The following is a 25,416-nucleotide window of genomic DNA, read 5'->3' as shown; positions in this document are numbered from 1 at the left end:
TCACCCCGAGCTCTCTGGTTGACTCTCGAGCCACTCCATTACATCCAGCCATCTCTCGGGATCCAACTGCATGGGATCGAAGGTGGAAACTTCTTCAGGACTCATTGCAGCACCTTGAATTTCAGCTTTTGATTTCAGTTTCCTATCATTGTGGACCTTCTGATGCTTGTTCATGGTTGATGACCGTGCAAATGCCTTCCCACACACAGAGCACGGGAATGGCTTCTCACCAGTGTGTGTTCTCTGATGGTTTTGAAGAGTTGACGAGTGTGAAAATGCCTTCCCACACACAGGGCACAGGAATGGCTTCTCACCCGTGTGTGTTCTCTGATGACTCTGAAGATGTGATGACTGTGCAAATGCCTTCCCACACACAGGGCACAGGAATGGCTTCTCTCCCGTGTGTGTTCTCTGATGGTCTTGAAGAGTTGACGAGTGTGCAAATGCCTTCCCACACACAGGGCACAGGAATGGCTTCTCACCCGTGTGTGTTCTCTGATGACTCTGAAGATGTGATGACTTTGTAAATGTCTTGCCACACACAGGGCACAGGAATGGCTTCTCGCCCGTGTGCGTTCTCTGATGGTCTTGAAGAGTTGACGAGTGTGCAAATGCCTTTCCACACACAGAGCACAGGAATGGCTTCTCTCCCGTGTGTGTTCTCTGATGGTCTTGAAGAGTTGATGAGTGTGCAAATGTCTTCCCACACACAGGGCACAGGAATGGCTTCTCGCCCTTGTGTGTTCTCTGGTGTCTCTGAAGAAGTGATGGTCGTGAAAAGGACTTCCCGCACACAGAGCAATTGAATGGCTTCTTGCCTCCGTGTACGTGGGGCTGTGGAGAGCGTCTCTGCTCCATGTGAGCGTAGTAACAGCAGCGGTGTTATCGAGTCAAAAGTACGCTATCGGCCGCAAGGATGTTTAGCGTTGAGTTTTGGATTTTGTTAACTGCTAAAACAAGAACGACGCTCGTGTCTAAACGAGAGGCAAAAAATTCCCGCTAATTTGACGACGAACACGTTTAAGAGTTTATCCACGAAAATAGACACTTACTAGGAGATTCACGGTATATCGATGTCTGGAACCCGTCTGAAGATGTCGCCACGAACTCTCCCGACGCAAAGTCGCCTAACTGTCGACACAGCAATTGTGCTCGCCAGGCTGCGTTGTCTGGCGGTTGAAGGGCGATCAGCAGAGCGACGAGTCGAGCGTCCAACCTCATCAAGTTCCCTCTGGAAATGGCATCGAGCTCTGCTTCTGAGCCGCCTTATAACTCCCCCCCTAGGATCCGTATCCTTTGTCTTTCAGGATATTTGCATTCGATTGTTCATTTTGGAAGGTACAATCCGCATGTCTATTAACATACCGAATTGTAATGTGCCCATTGTGCTTCATGCATGAATATGTAAGTGCATCTCAGTGTGTAATTGTGCGCTTATTTTGAATAAATGGAAAAACATTGTCCTCGATTTAAAGTGAATGCAGAGAAATTAGCATGTAACTTTAGAAAAGGAAGAGAGCGGCCTTCTCGACGAGGGAGTGAAACCCAATGGGTAATATTCTTTTACAGCGTTACAATGGATAGGTTGTAGTTCATAGGTTATAATATTATGTTTCACTATGATAGCGCTTAAGATGTGAGAGTCTACAATATCAGAGTTGATCAAATGCGACGATCAAGGGCGTCAATTGGTTAAGTTTGATCAGTCTTTGATCAAAGGGTGCATCCCATCACGGAACACCACCTCCCTGCGTATATAACAGCAACAGAAGCAACTACAGCAGCAACAACAGCAGCGACAACAACAGCAGCAACATCACATTTCGAGGGCGGCGCAGCTACTTCCGATTCTGCTGCCAAGCTGTTTGTAGTCGGGACCTGCTCTTGCAGGACCCCACACGTCTTTGGAAATGATTGCGATGATCATGTCTGAGCTGAGAATTAAGTCACTCAAGATTACTTTGTTTAACCATAACTTTAGGTAGGTTAGTGTCATCGGGGCTCTGTGAATACTACTCATGAATGAAATCACACTCCTGAATAACCGACATTGTACTAATGTTGTACTAATTTTGGTTGATCTAGTAGAACAAGGCACGTGCCATGTCCAGACGAATTCTTATCAACAACAGTGTCCTTAAATATGATGCTAAAATAAATGTTAACGCTGGATTTAACGTGCACCTCTTAACCCCTCCCTCGCATTTACGACTAATGATTTGCATTTGCACGTAACATATATTAAAGTCCATTAAAATGCTAATACGACCATATTGTTATTCTAAAAATTGAATGCGATTCTTGCCCTGTACCCCCCCCCCCCCACAGTTCACATATCCGACCCCCGGTTCGATTGAACAGATAATTTACATACATATCTGTATGTCCCCCAAGTTGCTCCGCCCATGGCGGGGTCAGGTAGAGGTCATAGAAGTGGGTGATCTAAAGACAGTGCATCAACTAAGGGACAAGAAAGAGAGAGTTCGAGAAGGAAAGGCGAGACCAAGTGTGGGCGGAGGTTCACGCCGAGAATGAGAGAGGGGGAGGAACGAGGTTTGGGGCTGTTTTGGCTGGTTGCTGTCTCGTCGTCGTCGTTGCTATATCGTGACGCCTGGGGTCTGAAACCGCGTTAAAGGCTAAATAAAATAACCCTCTGCAGTGTGAGTCCGGAGTCATTGCAATTGTAATGATTCATTATTTCACGGGCTAATATTGGGTTTGTGCGATTATTTTACATATTCATACTGAATATTGTTATTTGATTCCATTTAGATGGAACATTCATCCATTAGTGGACAGCGTGATATTAATACCACCAAAGTGTTATTCAAATAATTTTAATCCCATCCTGATCCTGCACCTTCCGTTTCACATATCCCACCCTTGGTTCGCACGTCCATATTACATGCATACATGTTACATACAGACATTACATTCATGCATATTACATACATGTTACATACTCACGAGTGTGAAGCTAAGAATTCGAATGAGATTCGAATATCACAATTCAATGTACGGTGTTCTAATCTGTAATACGAGTTCACAACATTATAGTTTACTATAACACTAGTTTGTAGTGTTATTTTAAAGCGTTGAAATGTATAGCTCATAGTTTAAAGGTTATATTCTTAGAGGTTATAATGTTAGAGTATGCAATGTGAGTTTACAATTTGAGAGTTTGTGGACGTGCCCTATTCTCGTGGGACCCGACACGGATTTGGAAATAATTGGTATGATCATGTTTGAGCTGGGATGAGCGACTAATGTTTACTTTGATTAATCATAACTGTGTGTAGGTTAGTGCCATCGGGGCTTAGTGAATACTACTCATGAATGCACTCATACTTCTTTCGGATTTAAATTGAAATCCTGTTGGTAGAACAAGTCGCCTGCCTTTTCTAGACGAATTGTTATCTTCAAGTGCGTCCGTAAATATAGTGCTAAAATACACAGCATAGGGAAGGCTGCCTTGTTGGGGAGATGTAGTTTGGCTAAGTCGTTGTCGCCGGGTGATGACACGGATTCTGAAACAATGGAGTTAAACACTCGCTGCTTGGCCCCGTCGACAGCAGCGAAGGCTGTCATATACCGCCCCATTTACGAGTTGGCTGTATGATGTGTATAGTTGAAGGTGTTATGTGTTGTCTTCTTCTAACAGCTATTAACGTGCCTGTGTTGTCTATTTTTGCGATTTGTCCATTGATGTTGTTTTTATTGCGGCGTTCTGTCACTTGAGTGTTGCAGTTTGTTTAAGAATTCGTCACGTGAGCGTGGTGTTTTGCTTGTGGGAATTTCGCTTTGTCACAATTTGTGATTGTCATAATAATTGTAACGATTCATAATGTCATGAGTTTATAATGGGTTTGTGCGTGTATTTATATAAATATATTCCGTCTTTTGTTTTTCGATGACATCTAGCAGTACACTATACATACATATGAGCAGAGTGCGATTCTTATACAACCAGTGTTCTTCTAATGATATTGTAATACCTTACCTACGTTTACATAGTTATAAATTAAACACTAGTTTATAATCGTTTAATGTTTAGTGTTATCGTTTATAGTATTACAGTTTACATGTTATAGAGTACAGTTTATCCCCGACATACTTCAGGATTAGGGACTGTTACGTTGATGAACGATTAACTACGGGGACCTTTCCCCTCAAGGAACACGTGTTAATCGTGTAGACAGCCAAGATGCTGCCAGTTAAGGGCACACTTGTGTGACGGAGATCCTCCACCTGAAATTCTCTTGACATAGGAACATTATAAAATAAAGACCGGACAAACATTTGTTAAAAATACGTTTTTATTCATCTGCAATCAATTTTACGTCAAAACTCGAAGGAGATATTTATTATGTCCTATGTTCACACATTTCCAGTACAATGCAAACCATATCCGTTCCAGGAATACCAAAGCGTTAAAGTATCATTCTCCATGATTTCCTTATTAGTTCACCACATTTGTTCACTGTGCGTCTATGTTGAAGTCAAGGCCATATATCCAACGAACGCGTCATCAATGTACATCCTGAAATCAGCTATCTAAAATCGATTAATACCAATCAAAAAAAGCTGTACACTTGACAAAAATTTTTTTAAAATATTGAGCAAAGATGTACCTACAGATGCATTCTAACTTTAGCACAACAGGAACACTTAACGACTACAATTGAACCCTCTCACAACCAGTGCTCATTACACCACTTCGGCAAGTAATCCGATAACATTACAAACCACAACTGTGCACGTCATTAAACTCACAAAAACTGTAAAACTAAAATGGCTAAAATTACACACAAAAATACTCGATACGGATTAATAGGTATAACCACATGACATAATATTTTTTCAGTCACCCCGAGCTCTCTGGTTGACTCTCGAGCCACTCCATTACATCCAGCCATCTCTCGGGATCCAACTGCATGGGATCGAAGGTGGAAACTTCTTCAGGACTCATTGCAGCACCTTGAATTTCAGCTTTTGATTTCAGTTTCCTATCATTGTGGACCTTCTGATGCTTGTTCATGGTTGATGACCGTGCAAATGCCTTCCCACACACAGAGCACGGGAATGGCTTCTCACCAGTGTGTGTTCTCTGATGGTTTTGAAGAGTTGACGAGTGTGAAAATGCCTTCCCACACACAGGGCACAGGAATGGCTTCTCACCCGTGTGTGTTCTCTGATGACTCTGAAGATGTGATGACTGTGCAAATGCCTTCCCACACACAGGGCACAGGAATGGCTTCTCTCCCGTGTGTGTTCTCTGATGGTCTTGAAGAGTTGACGAGTGTGCAAATGCCTTCCCACACACATGGCACAGGAATGGCTTCTCACCCGTGTGTGTTCTCTGATGACTCTGAAGATGTGATGACTTTGTAAATGTCTTGCCACACACAGGGCACAGGAATGGCTTCTCGCCCGTGTGCGTTCTCTGATGGTCTTGAAGAGTTGACGAGTGTGCAAATGCCTTTCCACACACAGAGCACAGGAATGGCTTCTCTCCCGTGTGTGTTCTCTGATGGTCTTGAAGAGTTGATGAGTGTGCAAATGTCTTCCCACACACAGGGCACAGGAATGGCTTCTCGCCCTTGTGTGTTCTCTGGTGTCTCTGAAGAAGTGATGGTCGTGAAAAGGACTTCCCGCACACAGAGCAATTGAATGGCTTCTTGCCTCCGTGTACGTGGGGCTGTGGAGAGCGTCTCTGCTCCATGTGAGCGTAGTAACAGCAGCGGTGTTATCGAGTCAAAAGTACGCTATCGGCCGCAAGGATGTTTAGCGTTGAGTTTTGGATTTTGTTAACTGCTAAAACAAGAACGACGCTCGTGTCTAAACGAGAGGCAAAAAATTCCCGCTAATTTGACGACGAACACGTTTAAGAGTTTATCCACGAAAATAGACACTTACTAGGAGATTCACGGTATATCGATGTCTGGAACCCGTCTGAAGATGTCGCCACGAACTCTCCCGACGCAAAGTCGCCTAACTGTCGACACAGCAATTGTGCTCGCCAGGCTGCGTTGTCTGGCGGTTGAAGGGCGATCAGCAGAGCGACGAGTCGAGCGTCCAACCTCATCAAGTTCCCTCTGGAAATGGCATCGAGCTCTGCTTCTGAGCCGCCTTATAACTCCCCCCCTAGGATCCGTATCCTTTGTCTTTCAGGATATTTGCATTCGATTGTTCATTTTGGAAGGTACAATCCGCATGTCTATTAACATACCGAATTGTAATGTGCCCATTGTGCTTCATGCATGAATATGTAAGTGCATCTCAGTGTGTAATTGTGCGCTTATTTTGAATAAATGGAAAAACATTGTCCTCGATTTAAAGTGAATGCAGATAAATTAGCATGTAACTTTAGAAAAGGAAGAGAGCGGCCTTCTCGACGAGGGAGTGAAACCCAATGGGTAATATTCTTTTACAGCGTTACAATGGATAGGTTGTAGTTCATAGGTTATAATATTATGTTTCACTATGATAGCGCTTAAGATGTGAGAGTCTACAATATCAGAGTTGATCAAATGCGACGATCAAGGGCGTCAATTGGTTAAGTTTGATCAGTCTTTGATCAAAGGCGTCATCCCATCACGGAACACCACCTCCCTGCGTATATAACAGCAACAGAAGCAACTACAGCAGCAACAACAGCAGCGACAACAACAGCAGCAACATCACATTTCGAGGGCGGCGCAGCTACTTCCGATTCTGCTGCCAAGCTGTTTGTAGTCGGGACCTGCTCTTGCAGGACCCCACACGTCTTTGGAAATGATTGCGATGATCATGTCTGAGCTGAGAATTAAGTCACTCAAGATTACTTTGTTTAACCATAACTTTAGGTAGGTTAGTGTCATCGGGGCTCTGTGAATACTACTCATGAATGAAATCACACTCCTGAATAACCGACATTGTACTAATGTTGTACTAATTTTGGTTGATCTAGTAGAACAAGGCACGTGCCATGTCCAGACGAATTCTTATCAACAACAGTGTCCTTAAATATGATGCTAAAATAAATGTTAACGCTGGATTTAACGTGCACCTCTTAACCCCTCCCTCGCATTTACGACTAACGATTTGCATTTGCACGTAACATATATTAAAGTCCATTAAAATGCTAATACGACCATATTGTTATTCTAAAAATTGAATGCGATTCTTGCCCTGTACCCCCCCCCCCCCACAGTTCACATATCCGACCCCCGGTTCGATTGAACAGATAATTTACATAAATATCTGTATGTTCCCCAAGTTGCTCCGCCCATGGCGGGGTCAGGTAGAGGTCATAGAGGTGGGTGATCTAAAGACAGTGCATCAACTAAGGGACAAGAAAGAGAGAGTTCGAGAAGGAAAGGCGAGACCAAGTGTGGGCGGAGGTTCACGCCGAGAATGAGAGAGGGGGAGGAACGAGGTTTGGGGCTGTTTTGGCTGGTTGCTGTCTCGTCGTCGTCGTTGCTATATCGTGACGCCTGGGGTCTGAAACCGCGTTAAAGGCTAAATAAAATAACCCTCTGCAGTGTGAGTCCGGAGTCATTGCAATTGTAATGATTCATTATTTCACGGGCTAATATTGGGTTTGTGCGATTATTTTACATATTCATACTGAATATTGTTATTTGATTCCATTTAGATGGAACATTCATCCATTAGTGGACAGCTTGATATTAATACCACCAAAGTGTTATTCAAATAATTTTAATCCCATCCTGATCCTGCACCTTCCGTTTCACATATCCCACCCTTGGGTCGCACGTCCATATTACATGCATACATGTGTAATAAAAGACTTGACCACGATCTCTGGCTCAGTGTCCTTTATTCGGTCCGTACTGCGTTCCCACACGGCTGTCTCTCTTATTCTCTCTGTGCTGGTTCCGATGTCACTCCAGTCCACATCAGCAGCCCCGCTGCTGTTTCTGTCGCTCTTGCAGCCCCACAGCAGCTCCGCTGCTGTACTCTCACACAGCTCCCTTGGCTGTTCCTGCTGCAGCTCTGACAGCCTCGTGCTGTCTCGCCTTCTCGTCGCTCCTGCGACTCTTGGCAGCCACCCCGCTGCCCCTCACACACAGCCTTACTGCCTATCTCTATCTGCAGCTTTACACCTCCCAGTAGCTCCCTACTGTTCCCAGGGTTGGCTCCCGCTTCTGACGGTGCCCCCTCGGCTCGTACGCCCGCGTGGCCCCACACCTTTCCATTCACACCCCGACTGACTTCTCCTTCCGGTTTACCCGCTTAAGGACCCCCTACCTTTCACCCACGTCACCTGGCTCCGCCTCCTCGTGACGTCACATCCGGAAGGTCGCTTTCGCCCGCATTACACCACCCTCCCCCATAGAAAAAACCCAGCCGACCTCGGCTGAACAACACCAAAGCGTAATGCGGTGAACCGACCTTCCCCCTTAAAGGACACTAAGCATGCAATATAACAACAAGAACAACACACAAGTAACATCGACGAACGTACAAAAGCATGCGATAAATACGATGGCAAGAACAAGAACAATAACAACATACAATTAACGAAACGTAAGCGATTTGGAACGAGTGCGGGTCGCCGGCCCGTCCCGGACGGTCGGCGGCCCACTTGTAGAACGGGGACGCGATGGAACACGAGAAATGACAGGGGGTAATTCCCCTGCTGCGATTGGAAGTCCACCGACATCTCGTGTCCCTGACGAATCAGTCTTGGTCGTATTCCGCGAATGCGCCTGCAGCGGGGTCGGAAGGGTCGCCGGGCTTGAAGGTACCGCAGCCCTGGCAGGCGCCCTCCGAACAGGCCCACTCCTCCCCCGCGGTGTCACGGTCGGCCTGTCTGGAACAGGTACGACAGGCGCTCGAGCAAGATCAGTGGACGCAGGCAGGGGAGAGTCGGCAGCAACAGACCCCGGCAAGGCAGTATTGGGAGATGACGCATCACGTAGGGGAGCAACATATGGTTTCAACCGCGACGTATGAACAAACCAACGGCGAGAACCAAACTGAACGCGCGCCGACTGTGGATTGGGAACCTCAATGAGGCGCACAGGACCATGCCAAGGTTTGTGCAATTTAGGAGAGGTCCCCGGCCGCACCTGCGGGCAATGGAGCCAGGCCAGGTCTCCCACCTTCCAGGGGCACTCCCCCTCAGACCGCCGAGCATACCGCTCATTCCGGGCCTGGGCTTTGGCTGTAGCCACGCGTGCGTTTTCCCGCGCCTCCGTAACCCGGCGAACCGTGTCCTGAATGTATTCAGGGAGTGGTTTACGAGGTCCCTTCACCCCAGTACCCAATTGCACATCCACCGGAGGCACGTTTTCCCGACCATACATAAGGTAAAACGGCGAATACCCTGTAGCCGCATGGGGCGTCATCCTGTACGCCGAAAGCACTCCGGGGATGTGCAGATCCCAATCCGATTGCTGTTCACTCACAGTATGGCAAAGCATGGCAGACAATGTCCTGTTCAGCCGCTCAACCATACCATCCGTCTGCGGATGGTATGGAGATGTCCGTATTTTCTTAGTCCCAAGGCCTGCGCACACTTCAGCCAATAATTTAGAAGAGAAATTTCGGCCCTGGTCCGTGAGGAGTCTCTCCGGCGCCCCCTTGTCCATAATGTACCCAAACAAAAAGGCGTCGGTGATGGCCGCGGCCGACTGATCGGGCAACGGCCAGGCCATCGGCCAATGGGAGAGATACTCAACCCCTACCAGCAAATATTTATTTCCCCTCGCCGATGGTGGGAAGGGTCCCAATATGTCCAGTGCCACCAATTCATTGACTCGAGACACCTGAATCGACTGGAGAGGCGGCACGTAAGGATGTTTAGGCGGCTTACGCCGGGCGCATTCAGGGCACGCGCGCACATGCCCTACGACATCTGTCGCCATGCCGTGCCAAAAATAATGACGTTGTAACGTCAACAAGGTCTTCTGCACCCCTAAATGCAATAGTGTGTCACAATGGAGAGTTCTAATCAACTCAAATCGCAAGGACGTTGGTACCACCACACGCCAGCTTTCCTGGAACCTTTCTTGCCACATAAGCAGACCATCTCGGAGAGCGGTTCGCGGCCCCACAGCTGAACTCGGACTCCCATTGTCCCTCATAGACCGCTTCCGCATGGACAACAAGGACTCGTCCATCATCTGTTCCCGAATCCAGACAGACCGCGGCAGATTCAAAACCCCATCAGTCGGTCCCGGTTCCATCGGAGTATCCGACTTCCCGACGGCCAACGTAAGTGGCTGAGGGGGGTTCAGAATCGGCGAACACCTATGCGTCCCCAACGCACATTTACAAGGGGCGCGCCCTGGTAATCTGGAAAGTGCGTCAGCGTTCGCATGGCGCACTCCCTTCCGATGTTGAATTTGGAAGGAAAATTCCTGCAGCGTGTCCAACCAACGTGCCCACTGTCCCGATGGCTGGTCCATTTTAAGTGCATATTGCAAGGCCGCATGATCCGTACGCACAATAAAAGAACGACCGTAAAGGTACGGTCGAAATTGCCGTAGGAAAAAAACAACCGCCAAAAGTTCTCTACGAGTGACACAGTAGCGTGTTTCCTCAGGCGACAAGACTCGGCTACCATACGCCACGACGCGCTCTACGCCCCCTTTAGACTGTGATAATACCGCCCCAATACCTGTGTCACTCGCGTCCGTATCAAGAATGAAAGGGCGATCAAAATCGGGATAATCCAATGTCGGGGCCGTAGCCAATAGATCACGCAGACTCCGAAAGGCCGCCTCTTCCGGCTCTCCCCAAACAAATTTCCGTCCTTTACCCGTAAGGAGATGCAAGGGCCTCGCAATCGTCGCAAACCCCGGCACAAATCTTCGGTAATACGAGGCAAATCCCAAAAAGCGCCGAACATCCCCCACAGAGGCCGGAGTCGGCCAATCCCGGACACACGCCGTCTTTTCCGGATCCGTGGACACCCCCTCTGCACTCACAATGTGCCCCAAATAACGGACGGACCGTTGCAGTAGGTGGCATTTCTTTGGTTTGAATTTCAAATTGGCAGAGCGCATCCTCGTGAACACTGTCTCCAGCCGCGTTAAATGTTCCTCAAATGTGCGGCTGAACACAATAATATCGTCCAAATATATAAGACACGTCTCCCACTGCAACCCCGTCAAAACGAGCTCCATCAATCTTTGAAATGTAGCAGGGGCCGCATTCAATCCCATCGGGAGGCAGTTGAATTGAAATAACCCCTGCGGCGTACGGAATGCGGTTTTCTCCCGTGAGGACTCGTCAAGGGGAAGCTGCCAAAATCCCGAAGAGAGGTCCAGTGTGGAAAAGAACTTAGCCCCCGACAATGCGTCAAGGGAGTCGTCCATACGCGGCAGGGGGTACGCATCTGCCACCGATATCTTATTCAATTTCCGGAAATCGACACAAAATCGCAAGTTGCCATCCTTTTTCTTAACCAAGACCACAGGAGCGCCCCATGGGCTGTTAGATGGCGATATAATGTCCGCAGCCAACATGTCTTCCACCGCCCCCCGAACGTGTTCTCGCTCCGCTGGACTCATCCGATGCGAATTTAACCGAATAGGGGCAGCGTCGCCCATCTCAATGTGATGGGAAAGTAACGATGTGCGTCCCAAATCCAAATCGTCGGAGCTGAACACATCCGAATACGTCAGCAACAATTTACGCAGCGCATCACGTTGCCCCACGGACAGGGAAGAATTTTCATCACATAAGGTAGCGATCCAACGATTATCCGAACCCCTTGGCTCGGAAACACCAGCGACCACTCCCCGGCGATGCGGACAATCGCGCGTCGCAAACGCCGTAGTGGCATGTGCCACAACCGTACCGGCCGGAACACGGATGTTTTCCACCCCCGCATTAAGCACCTGTAAAACCGGTAATTGATCCGGCCGGACGATGGTCTGTGCCCCAACTAACGCCAATCCCGTTGTTATCGTGGCGGATGGTGACAACAAGACCCCTTGTGCTCCTAGCCGATTGGGCAGGGGCTTCCGATACCGCAAGGGTATAAGCATCTGTGAACCAGGTGGGATGTCCACAGATGCGACGGACAGCGCCTGCACCTGTACGGCCGAAGCAGGTCGCCCCCAGGGCGACGGCAGAAACGAGATTCGACGGCCCCCCGGCAATTCAATACAATTCTCATTGATTTTAATCAAAATGGGCATCTTAGCCAAAAAATCCGTGCCTAGTAAGCAAGGAACCGCCAAAGATCTCGATATTAACACAACGCCCGAAGCCGACACATCCCCTATAGATATCTTAGCATCCACCTGGCCCACGATACCCATACTACCCCCGTTCGCAGCGACGCAAGACCCATAAACCGGACGCACAGCCCCCGGCGGAATGCCCAACAGATGGAAAATGACATCCGATATAATAGTCGCAGACGCTCCAGAGTCGACCAAAATGCGCACGTCCACACCTTGTATGGATCCCGGCACAGTGGACGAACCCGTAGCGGCCGCGACAACTCTCCGTGCCAATTTGCGCCACTGCGTAACTGAATGACAAGGCCCCGTCGATGGCCTTTCTTTAACAACAACAATAGGATCGCGCAACAAGGGTGGTGGGTGAGGTGTAAAGCCTTGCCGAGTGTCTGGTGCGTGCCGACATGCCTGTTTCGGAGGTTCCTTGGTCGGCTTGTCCGGTGTTGTGGGCTCCTGCTGCGGCGGACCTGGGAAGCGGGCCCAGCAATCTTTGGCGTAATGGCCCCTATGGCCGCAGCGGAAGCAATCGGCCTCGTTGCGCCGAAGCGCAGGTCTTGCATCCCGGCGGCCCCGTCCCGATGGCGTAGCGCGCGGCCCCGGCCTTCCGCGTCCCGACCACGGAGAGGAGGCAGCCATCAGCTCCTGTGGACCCCGCTCATCCGGCACATAGATCGCCCTTGTGGGGTCCCACCCCATCGCGCCTCCTTCCTTGACGGGCCCACCCGTCCATGCCGCCACTTGCTTCCAGCGACGGAGATTAAACTGCGCATCCAGACACTTTGCTGCCGCCCGGGACGTGAGCTTCTCATGCCCACACACAGGCATGGGGATCCCCAGATCCCGAGACAGCTCCAGCATTTTTCCCAATATGAGAGGCTCGAGCAGATCCTGTGGCGTGTCAGGATATGCTGCCATGGCCAGCTCCAACACCGCACCCCTGAACGCCACGGGCGATTCTTCGGGTGCTCGTTGTCGTTGAGCGAATCGCCGATGCGCGTCGTCAGGTGGCTCATAGGCGTCGGCCATTTCCTCAAAAACTCCACATAAAGTCTTCTTCTTATCGGCCGTTATGGAACGGAAAAATCGAACAGATTCGTCGTCCAGTAGAGTCGGCAACACTTCCAAGGCCTCCGCATCGGTCCATCTGCTGTTTCTGTCGCTCTTGCAGCCCCACAGCAGCTCCGCTGCTGTACTCTCACACAGCTCCCTTGGCTGTTCCTGCTGCAGCTCTGACAGCCTCGTGCTGTCTCGCCTTCTCGTCGCTCCTGCGACTCTTGGCAGCCACCCCGCTGCCCCTCACACACAGCCTTACTGCCTATCTCTATCTGCAGCTTTACACCTCCCAGTAGCTCCCTACTGTTCCCAGGGTTGGCTCCCGCTTCTGACGGTGCCCCCTCGGCTCGTACGCCCGCGTGGCCCCACACCTTTCCATTCACACCCCGACTGACTTCTCCTTCCGGTTTACCCGCTTAAGGACCCCCTACCTTTCACCCACGTCACCTGGCTCCGCCTCCTCGTGACGTCACATCCGGAAGGTCGCTTTCGCCCGCATTACACATGTTACATACAGACATTACATTCATGCATATTACATACATGTTACATACTCACGAGTGTGAAGCTAAGAATTCGAATGAGATTCGAATATCACAATTCAATGTACGGTGTTCTAATCTGTAATACGAGTTCACAACATTATAGTTTACTATGACACTAGTTTGTAGTGTTATTTTAAAGCGTTGAAATGTATAGCTCATAGTTTAAAGGTTATATTCTTAGAGGTTATAATGATAGAGTATGCAATGTGAGTTTACAATTTGAGAGTTTGTGGACGTGCCCTATTCTCGTGGGACCCGACACGGATTTGGAAATAATTGGTATGATCATGTTTGAGCTGGGATGAGCGACTAATGTTTACTTTGATTAATCATAACTGTGTGTAGGTTAGTGCCATCGGGGCTTAGTGAATACTACTCATGAATGCACTCATACTTCTTTCGGATTTAAATTGAAATCCTGTTGGTAGAACAAGTCGCCTGCCTTTTCTAGACGAATTGTTATCTTCAAGTGCGTCCGTAAATATAGTGCTAAAATACACAGCATAGGGAAGGCTGCCTTGTTGGGGAGATGTAGTTTGGCTAAGTCGTTGTCGCCGGGTGATGACACGGATTCTGAAACAATGGAGTTAAACACTCGCTGCTTGGCCCCGTCGACAGCAGCGAAGGCTGTCATATACCGCCCCATTTACGAGTTGGCTGTATGATGTGTATAGTTGAAGGTGTTATGTGTTGTCTTCTTCTAACAGCTATTAACGTGCCTGTGTTGTCTGTTTTTACGATTTGTCCATTGATGTTGTTTTTATTGCGGCGTTCTGTCACTTGAGTGTTGCAGTTTGTTTAAGAATTCGTCACGTGAGCGTGGTGTTTTGCTTGTGGGAATTTCGCTTTGTCACAATTTGTGATTGTCATAATAATTGTAACGATTCATAATGTCATGAGTTTATAATGGGTTTGTGCGTGTATTTATATAAATATATTCCGTCTTTTGTTTTTCGATGACATCTAGCAGTACACTATACATACATATGAGCAGAGTGCGATTCTTATACAACCAGTGTTCTTCTAATGATATTGTAATACCTTACCTACGTTTACATAGTTATAAATTAAACACTAGTTTATAATCGTTTAATGTTTAGTGTTATCGTTTATAGTATTACAGTTTACATGTTATAGAGTACAGTTTATCCCCGACATACTTCAGGATTAGGGACTGTTACGTTGATGAACGATTAACTACGGGGATCTTTCCCCTCAAGGAACACGTGTTAATCGTGTAGACAGCCAAGATGCTGCCAGTTAAGGGCACACTTGTGTGACGGAGATCCTCCACCTGAAATTCTCTTGACATAGGAACATTATAAAATAAAGACCGGACAAACATTTGTTAAAAATACGTTTTTATTCATCTGCAATCATTTTTACGTCAAAACTCGAAGGAGATATTTATTATGTCCTATGTTCACACATTTCCAGTACAATGCAAACCATATCCGTTCCAGGAATACCAAAGCGTTAAAGTATCATTCCCCATGATTTCCTTATTAGTTCACCACATTTGTTCACTGTGCGTCTATGTTGAAGTCAAGGCCATATATCCAACGAACGCGTCATCAATGTACATCCTGAAATCAGCTATCTAAAATCGATTAATACCAATCAAAAAAAGCTGTACACTTGACAAAAAAATATTTAAAATATTGAGCAAAGATGTACCTACAGATGCATTCTAACTTTAGCACAACAGGAACACTTAACGACTACAATTGAACCCTCTCACAACCAGTGCTCATTACACCACTTCGGCAAGTAATCCGATAACATTACAAACCACAACTGTGCACGTCATTAAACTCACAAAAACTGTAAAACTAAAATGGCTAAAATTACACACAAAAATACTCGATACGGATTAATAGGTATAACCACATGACATAATATTTTTTCAGTCACCCCGAGCTCTCTGGTTGACTCTCGAGCCACTCCATTACATCCAGCCATCTCTCGGGATCCAACTGCATGGGATCGAAGGTGGAAACTTCTTCAGGACTCATTGCAGCACCTTGAATTTCAGCTTTTGATTTCAGTTTCCTATCATTGTGGACCTTCTGATGCTTGTTCATGGTTGATGACCGTGCAAATGCCTTCCCACACACAGAGCACGGGAATGGCTTCTCACCAGTGTGTGTTCTCTGATGGTTTTGAAGAGTTGACGAGTGTGAAAATGCCTTCCCACACACAGGGCACAGGAATGGCTTCTCTCCCGTGTGTGTTCTCTGATGGTCTTGAAGAGTTGACGAGTGTGCAAATGCCTTCCCACACACAGGGCACAGGAATGGCTTCTCACCAGTGTGTGTTCTCTGATGACTCTGAAGATGTGATGACTTTGTAAATGTCTTGCCACACACAGGGCACAGGAATGGCTTCTCGCCCGTGTGCGTTCTCTGATGGTCTTGAAGAGTTGACGAGTGTGCAAATGCCTTTCCACACACAGAGCACAGGAATGGCTTCTCTCCCGTGTGTGTTCTCTGATGGTCTTGAAGAGTTGATGAGTGTGCAAATGTCTTCCCACACACAGGGCACAGGAATGGCTTCTCGCCCTTGTGTGTTCTCTGGTGTCTCTGAAGAAGTGATGGTCGTGAAAAGGACTTCCCGCACACAGAGCAATTGAATGGCTTCTTGCCTCCGTGTACGTGGGGCTGTGGAGAGCGTCTCTGCTCCATGTGAGCGTAGTAACAGCAGCGGTGTTATCGAGTCAAAAGTACGCTATCGGCCGCAAGGATGTTTAGCGTTGAGTTTTGGATTTTGTTAACTGCTAAAACAAGAACGACGCTCGTGTCTAAACGAGAGGCAAAAAATTCCCGCTAATTTGACGACGAACACGTTTAAGAGTTTATCCACGAAAATAGACACTTACTAGGAGATTCACGGTATATCGATGTCTGGAACCCGTCTGAAGATGTCGCCACGAACTCTCCCGACGCAAAGTCGCCTAACTGTCGACACAGCAATTGTGCTCGCCAGGCTGCGTTGTCTGGCGGTTGAAGGGCGATCAGCAGAGCGACGAGTCGAGCGTCCAACCTCATCAAGTTCCCTCTGGAAATGGCATCGAGCTCTGCTTCTGAGCCGCCTTAGAACTCCCCCCCTAGGATCCGTATCCTTTGTCTTTCAGGATATTTGCATTCGATTGTTCATTTTGGAAGGTACAATCCGCATGTCTATTAACATACCGAATTGTAATGTGCCCATTGTGCTTCATGCATGAATATGTAAGTGCATCTCAGTGTGTAATTGTGCGCTTATTTTGAATAAATGGAAAAACATTGTCCTCGATTTAAAGTGAATGCAGAGAAATTAGCATGTAACTTTAGAAAAGGAAGAGAGCGGCCTTCTCGACGAGGGAGTGAAACCCAATGGGTAATATTCTTTTACAGCGTTACAATGGATAGGTTGTAGTTCATAGGTTATAATATTATGTTTCACTATGATAGCGCTTAAGATGTGAGAGTCTACAATATCAGAGTTGATCAAATGCGACGATCAAGGGCGTCAATTGGTTAAGTTTGATCAGTCTTTGATCAAAGGCGTCATCCCATCACGGAACACCACCTCCCTGCGTATATAACAGCAACAGAAGCAACTACAGCAGCAACAACAGCAGCGACAACAACAGCAGCAACATCACATTTCGAGGGCGGCGCAGCTACTTCCGATTCTGCTGCCAAGCTGTTTGTAGTCGGGACCTGCTCTTGCAGGACCCCACACGTCTTTGGAAATGATTGCGATGATCATGTCTGAGCTGAGAATTAAGTCACTCAAGATTACTTTGTTTAACCATAACTTTAGGTAGGTTAGTGTCATCGGGGCTCTGTGAATACTACTCATGAATGAAATCACACTCCTGAATAACCGACATTGTACTAATGTTGTACTAATTTTGGTTGATCTAGTAGAACAAGGCACGTGCCATGTCCAGACGAATTCTTATCAACAACAGTGTCCTTAAATATGATGCTAAAATAAATGTTAACGCTGGATTTAACGTGCACCTCTTAACCCCTCCCTCGCATTTACGACTAACGATTTGCATTTGCACGTAACATATATTAAAGTCCATTAAAATGCTAATACGACCATATTGTTATTCTAAAAATTGAATGCGATTCTTGCCCTGTACCCCCCCCCCCCCCCCCACAGTTCACATATCCGACCCCCGGTTCGATTGAACAGATAATTTACATACATATCTGTATGTCCCCCAAGTTGCTCCGCCCATGGCGGGGTCAGGTAGAGGTCATAGAGGTGGGTGATCTAAAGACAGTGCATCAACTAAGGGACAAGAAAGAGAGAGTTCGAGAAGGAAAGGCGAGACCAAGTGTGGGCGGAGGTTCACGCCGAGAATGAGAGAGGGGGAGGAACGAGGTTTGGGGCTGTTTTGGCTGGTTGCTGTCTCGTCGTCGTCGTTGCTATATCGTGACGCCTGGGGTCTGAAACCGCGTTAAAGGCTAAATAAAATAACCCTCTGCAGTGTGAGTCCGGAGTCATTGCAATTGTAATGATTCATTATTTCACGGGCTAATATTGGGTTTGTGCGATTATTTTACATATTCATACTGAATATTGTTATTTGATTCCATTTAGATGGAACATTCATCCATTAGTGGACAGCTTGATATTAATACCACCAAAGTGTTATTCAAATAATTTTAATCCCATCCTGATCCTGCACCTTCCGTTTCACATATCCCACCCTTGGGTCGCACGTCCATATTACATGCATACATGTTACATACAGACATTACATTCATGCATATTACATACATGTTACATACTCACGAGTGTGAAGCTAAGAATTCGAATGAGATTCGAATATCACAATTCAATGTACGGTGTTCTAATCTGTAATACGAGTTCACAACATTATAGTTTACTATGACACTAGTTTGTAGTGTTATTTTAAAGCGTTGAAATGTATAGCTCATAGTTTAAAGGTTATATTCTTAGAGGTTATAATGTTAGAGTATGCAATGTGAGTTTACAATTTGAGAGTTTGTGGACGTGCCCTATTCTCGTGGGACCCGACACGGATTTGGAAATAATTGGTATGATCATGTTTGAGCTGGGATGAGCGACTAATGTTTACTTTGATTAATCATAACTGTGTGTAGGTTAGTGCAATCAGGGCTTAGTGAATACTACTCATGAATGAACTCATACTTCTTTTGGATAGAAATTTGAAATAGTGTTGGTAGAACAAGTCGCCTGCCTTTTCTAGACGAATTGTTATCTTCAAGTGCGTCCGTAAATATACTGCTAAAATACACAGCATATGCCTTCTTCTTGGTTCTTTCGGTAAAGTCACGTAGAAGGGAAGTAATAAAATAATAAAAATAAAACATAATAAAACAATTCTCACGAACGTTTCGGCCACAACGCAAGCAGCCGTCCTCAGGCGAAGAATGAGACATTATCAAGCTAGGAGCTTATATAGGTGTAGCGAGGAGGAGCGCCTTAACAAAAGAATGTGCATATGAAGAGGAATTTAGCATACCAATGGGCAATGCGTAGGAGGTGGGCGGAGGGGTTTGAAAGTCCCATTATGCCCATGCATTATGCAGGATCAACAGCACCACGGGGGGGCGCAATGAACAGCGTTAATAAAGGAAAGGAATGTTAATGATATGTAGCTGCATTTACCAAACAACCATGTAGAAAACCAAAGTAAAAAAACTACATAAAAAACTAAAATATAAACTGATACTTACTATACTCTACAATAAGCTGAGTTACTAACAACAAATAATAAATTACAATTCTACGTCGTAAGAAGTATATAATATACTTCCATCTAAACTTTATTCTCTTAGCATATACAGTACTATATACTGCCATAGATAAACCCAACATTAAATTATAAACTGTGTTGCTGTAAACCACCCTATACTTTATACATTTTAATATAACACTATGTATTATTCAACTCACCCTAATGTGTATCGAAATGGTTTATTACGTCCTTCCAATGATTGCTAAGCCTGAATCCATCTTCTCGGTTAAAATTGTCTCTGTGTTTGTATATGTGGATCGCCTCATGAACGAATCTCTCATGATAGCCAGATGGCTTGCAGAGAACCTCCGTCTTGGAGAAGTCAATGTCATGTGAGCCCACTGAGTGTTTTATTATGTTTTATTTTTATTATTTTATTACTTCCCTTCTACGTGACTTTACCGAAAGAACCAAGAAGATGAATCCCTGCAGTCACGAAAGCTTTAAATCGAAGCATATGCCTTGTTTGGGAGATGTAGTTTGGCTAAGGCACTGTGGCCGGGTGATGACACGGATTCTCAAACAATGGAGTTAAACACTCGCTGCTTGGCCCCGTCGACAGCAGCGAAGGCTGTCATATACCGCCCCATTTACGAGTTTGCTCTTTGGGGCTGTATAATGTGTATAGTTGAAGGTGCTAGGTGTTGTCTTCTTCTAACAGCTACGAACGTGCGTGTGTTGTCTGTTTTTAGGATGTGTGCATTGATGTTGTTTTTTTTATTGCGGCGTTTATTTGTTGAGTTCTGTCACTTGAGTGTTGCAGTTTGTTTAATAATTCGTCACGTGAGCGTGGTGTTTTGCATGTGGGAATTTCGCTTTGTCACAATTTGTGATTGTTATAATAATTGTAACGATTCATAATCTCATGAGTTTATAATGGGTTTGTGCCTGATTCTTATACGACCACGCTGTGATTCTAATGGTATTATAATACCTTACCTCCGTTTATATGGTTATAAATTAAACACTGGTTTATAATCGTTTAATGTTTAGTGTTATCGTTTTTAGTATTACAGTTTACATGTTATAAAGTACAGTTTATCCCCGACATACTTAGGGATTAGGGACTGGTACGTTGATGAACGATTAATAATGGGGCCCTTTTCCCTCCAGGAACACATGTTAATGGGGAGACAGCCAAGATGCTGCCGGTTAAGGGCAGATGTGTGACGAAGATCCTCCACCTGAAACTCGCTTAAAACACGTTGTTGATATGAATAAATAAACGGACACACATTTGTTAAAAAACGTTTTTATTCATCTGCAATCATTTTTAAGTCAAAACTCGAACCGAATGTATTATGTCCTATGTTCAAACAGTTACAATACAACGCAAACCATATCCGTTCCAGGAATACCAACGCGTTAAAGTATCATTCCCCATTATTTCCTTATTAGTTCACCACATTTGTTCACTGTACATCTATGTTGAAGTCAAGGCCATATATCCAACGAACGCGTCATCAATGTACATCCTTAAATCGGTTATCTAAAGTCGATTAATACCAACCAAAAAAAGCTATATGCTTGAAAAAAACCCGTTAAAAATGTTGAGAAAAGATCTAACTAAAGATGCATTCCAACTTTAGCTCAACAGGAAGACTTAAACACTACAATATTGTCCGGAATTGAATAATATCACAACCACTGCTCATCACGCCACTTCGGCAAGTAATCCGATAACATTACAAACCAACATTGTGCACGTCATTAAACTCTCACAAAAACGGTAAAACTAACAAATATTACCTGACGTAATATTTGTTCATTCATCCCTGACTCTCGGTTTGATCGTCGAGCCACTCCATTACATCCAGCCATCTCTCGGGATCCAACTGCATGGGATCGAAGGTGGAACATTTTTCAGGACTCATTGTAGCACCTTGAACTTCAGCTTTTGATTTCAGTTTCTTATCATTGTGGACCTTCTGATGCGTGTTAAGATTTGACGACTGTGAAAATGCCTTCCCACACACAGGGCACAGGAATGGCTTATCGCCCCTGTGTGTTCTCTGATGGTCTTGAAGAGTTGACGAGTGTGCAAATGCCTTCCCACATACAGAGCACAAGAACGGCTTCTCGCCCGTGTGTGTTCTCTGATGAATCTGAAGATGTGATGAGTTTGCAAATTTCTTCCCACACACAGGGCACAGGAATGGCTTCTCGCCCGTGTGTGTTTTCTGGTGACTATGAAGATGTGATGACTTTGCAAATGCCCCCAGGATATTTGTATTCGATTGTTAATTTTGGAAGGTACAATATGCATGTATATTAACATACCGGAGGGTAATGTGCCCATTGTGCTTCATGCATGAATATGTAAGTGCATCTCAGTGTGTAATTGTGCGCTTATTTTGAATAAATGAATGCAGAGAAATTAGCATGTAACTTTAGAAAAGGAAGAGAGCGGCCTTCTCGACGAGGGAGTGAAACCCAATAGGTAATATTCTTTTTTAAATCCTTTATATTAAGTTCACTTGCTTGCTTGCGCGCTTACGACTATGCAAATATTTCAGTCGTCTTTTTACCCACTTCCCGTGATCCAATCGAGCTGACATTTTGCACACAGACTCGTTGTGCATGACAATTAATTTTCGTGAATTTTTTTTCTCCAAAATTTTACACTTTTTAGGAATTTTTTTTTAAATGTCATTACCAATTGCTTAATGGTGGCAAGCAATCATCTGACCCATAAGTGACAGCCATCTCAAGCCAGAGGACGAGAGGACTCTAGCCGCCACGCATATAAAGGATTTATAGTGAAAAACTTTGTTTTTACGGGTTAATTTTTAAATCCTTTATATTAAGTTCACTTGCTTGCTTGCTTGCACGCTTACGACCGTTCAAATCTTTCAGTCGTTCTTTAACCCACTTCCCGTGATCCAATCGAGCTGACATTTTGCACACAGACTCGTTGTGCGTGACAATTTAGTTTCCTGAAAATTTTTTTTCCAACATTGTACACTTTTAAGGAAAAAATAAATTATATTTAATTACCAATTGCTTAATGGTGGCAGGCAATCATCTGACCCCTAGGTTGCAGCAATCTCAAGCCAGAGGACGAGAGGACTCTAGCCGCCACGCATATAAAGGATTTATAGTGAAAAACTTAGTTTTTACGGGTTAATTTTTACAGCTTTACAATGGATAGGTTGTAGTTCATAGGTTATAATATAATGTTTCACTATGATAGAGCTTAACATGTGAGAGTCTACAATATCAGAGTTGATCAAATGCGACGATCAAGGGCGTCGATCGGGTGAGTTTGGTCAGAGGCTTTAATCAAATGCGTCATCCCATCACGGAACACCACCTCCCTGCGTATATCACAGCAACAGAAGCAACTACAGCAGCAACAACAGCAGCGACAACAACAGCAGCAACATCACATTTCCAGGGCGACGCAGCTACTTCCGATTCTGCTGCCCAGCTGTTTGTAGTCGTTTCACATATTCCACCCTTGTTTCGCACGTCCATATTACATACATACATTTTACATGCATACATGTTACATACAGACATATTACATTCATGCATATTACATACAGACATGTTACATACTCATAGTGTGATTCTTAGAGGATCACGGTGTGAAGCTAAGAATTCGAATGAGAGTCGAAAATCACACTTCAATGTACGGTGTTCTAATCTGTAACACTAGTTTATGATGTAATTTTATAGCGTTATAATCTATCGCACATAGCTTATATTGTTAGAGTTCACAACATTATAGTTTACTATAACACTAGTTTGTAGTGTTATTTTAAAGCGTTGCAATGTATAGCTCATAGTTTAAAGGTTATATTGTTAGAGTTTATAATGTTAGAGTATGCAATGTGAGTTTATAATTTGAGAGTTTGTGGACGTGCCCTGTTCTCGTGGGACCCGACACGGATTTTGAAATATTTGCTATGATCATGTCTGAGCTGGGATGAGCGACTAATGTTTACTTTGCTTAATCATAACTGTGTGTAGGTTAGTGCCATCGGGGCTTAGTAAATACTACTCATGAATGAACTCATACTTCTTTCGGTAGAAATTTGAAATCCTGTTGGTAGAACAAGTCGCCTGCCTTTTCTAGACGAATTGTTATCTTCAAGTGCGTCCGTAAATAAACTGCTAAAATACACAGCATAGGGAAGGCTGCCTTGTTGGGGAGATGCAGTTTGGGTAAGGCGCTGTGATCGGGTGATGACACGGATTCTGAAACAATGGCGTTAAACACTCGCTGCTTGGCCCCGTCGACAGCAGCGAAGGCTGTCATATACCGCTCCATTTACGAGTTGGATGTATAATGTGTATAGTTGAAGGTGCTAGGTGTTGATTTCTTCTAACTGCTACTAACGTCTGTTTTTAGTATTTGTCTATCTAGGTACACGTGTTAATCGGGTAGACAGCCAAGATGCTGCCGGTTAAGGGCACACTTGTGTGATGGAGATCCTCCACCTGAAATTCTCTTAACATGTTTTTGCTAGGAACATTATAAAATAAAGACTGGACAAACATTTGTTAAAAATACGTTTTTATACAACTGCAATAATTTCACGTCAAAACTCGAAGGGAATATTTATTACATTTCCAGTACAATGCAAACCATTTCCGTTCCAGGAATACCAAAGCGTTAAAGTTTCATTCCCCATGATTTCCTTATTAGTTCACCACGTTTGTTCACTGTGCGTCTATGTTGAAGTCAAGGACAAATATCCAACGAACGAGTCATCAATGTACATCCTGACATAGGCTATCTAAAGGCCATTAATACCAATAAAAAAAGCTATGTACTTGAAAAAAATCGTTTAAAATGTTGAGTAAAGATGTACCTAGAGAGGCATTCCAACTTTAGCTCAACAGGAACACTTAACGACTACAATTGAACCCTCTCACAACCAGTGCTCATCACACCACTTCGGCAAGTAATCCGATAACATTACAAACCACCACTGTGCACGTAATTAAACTCACAAAAACTGTAAAACTAAAATGGTCAAAATTACACACAAAAGTACTCGATACGGATTAAAAGGTATAACCACATGACATAATATTTTTTCAGTCACCCCGAGCTCTCTGGTTGACTCTCGAGCCACTCCATTACATCCAGCCATTTCTCGGGATCCAACTGCATGGGATCGAAGGTGGAAACTTCTTCAGGACTCATTGCAGCACCTTGAATTTCAGCTTTTGATTTCAGTTTACTATCATTGTGGACCTTCTGGTGCCTGTTCATGGCTGATGACCGTGCAAATGCTCTCCCACACACAGAGCACAGGAATGGCTTCTCGTCCGTGTGTGTTCTCTGATGACTCTGAAGATGTGATGACTGTGCAAATGCCTTCCCACACACAGGGCACAGGAATGGCTTCTCTCCCGTGTGTGTTCTCTGATGGTCTTGAAGAGTTGACGAGTGTGCAAGTGCCTTCCCACACACAGGGCACAGGAATGGCTTCTCACCCGTGTGTGTTCTCTGATGACTCTGAAGATCTGATGACTTTGTAAATGTCTTGCCACACACAGGGCACAGGAATGGCTTCTCGCCCGTGTGCGTTCTCTGATGGTCTTGAAGAGTTGACGAGTGTGCAAATGCCTTTCCACACACAGAGCACAGGAATGGCTTCTCTCCCGTGTGTGTTCTCTGATGGTCTTGAAGAGTTGAGGAGTGTGCAAATATCTTCCCACACACAGGGCACAGGAATGGCTTCTCACCCGTGTGTGTTCTCTGGTGTCTCTTAAGACTTGATGGCCGTGAAAATGCCTTTCTACACAGAGAGCAATTGAATAGCTTCTTGCCTCCGTGTGCGTGGGGCTGTGGAGAGAGTCTCTTGTCCAT

At 45.4% G+C, this 25,416-nt stretch overlaps 1 protein-coding gene across 1 annotated transcript; it reads right to left on the bottom strand.

Annotated features, from left to right (window-relative positions):
- On the bottom strand, window positions 1-25,416 carry LOC144737837 (uncharacterized). Its single transcript, XM_078620711.1, has 5 exons — window positions 24,820-25,416; window positions 21,515-21,793; window positions 15,878-16,461; window positions 5,095-5,618; window positions 1-818 (listed from the first exon to the last, which is right to left on the bottom strand). Exons 1-5 carry the CDS (start codon window positions 25,414-25,416, stop codon window positions 1-3), a joined length of 2,802 nt encoding a protein of 933 aa, XP_078476837.1.

The sequence above is a fragment of the Lampetra planeri genome, chromosome 74 (assembly GCF_965212315.1).
Source record: "Lampetra planeri chromosome 74, kcLamPlan1.2.h2, whole genome shotgun sequence".
NCBI lineage: Eukaryota > Metazoa > Chordata > Hyperoartia > Petromyzontiformes > Petromyzontidae > Lampetra > Lampetra planeri.
The sequence above is the reverse complement of the archived record's forward strand: the minus strand, read 5'-3'. Positions and strand labels throughout refer to the sequence as shown.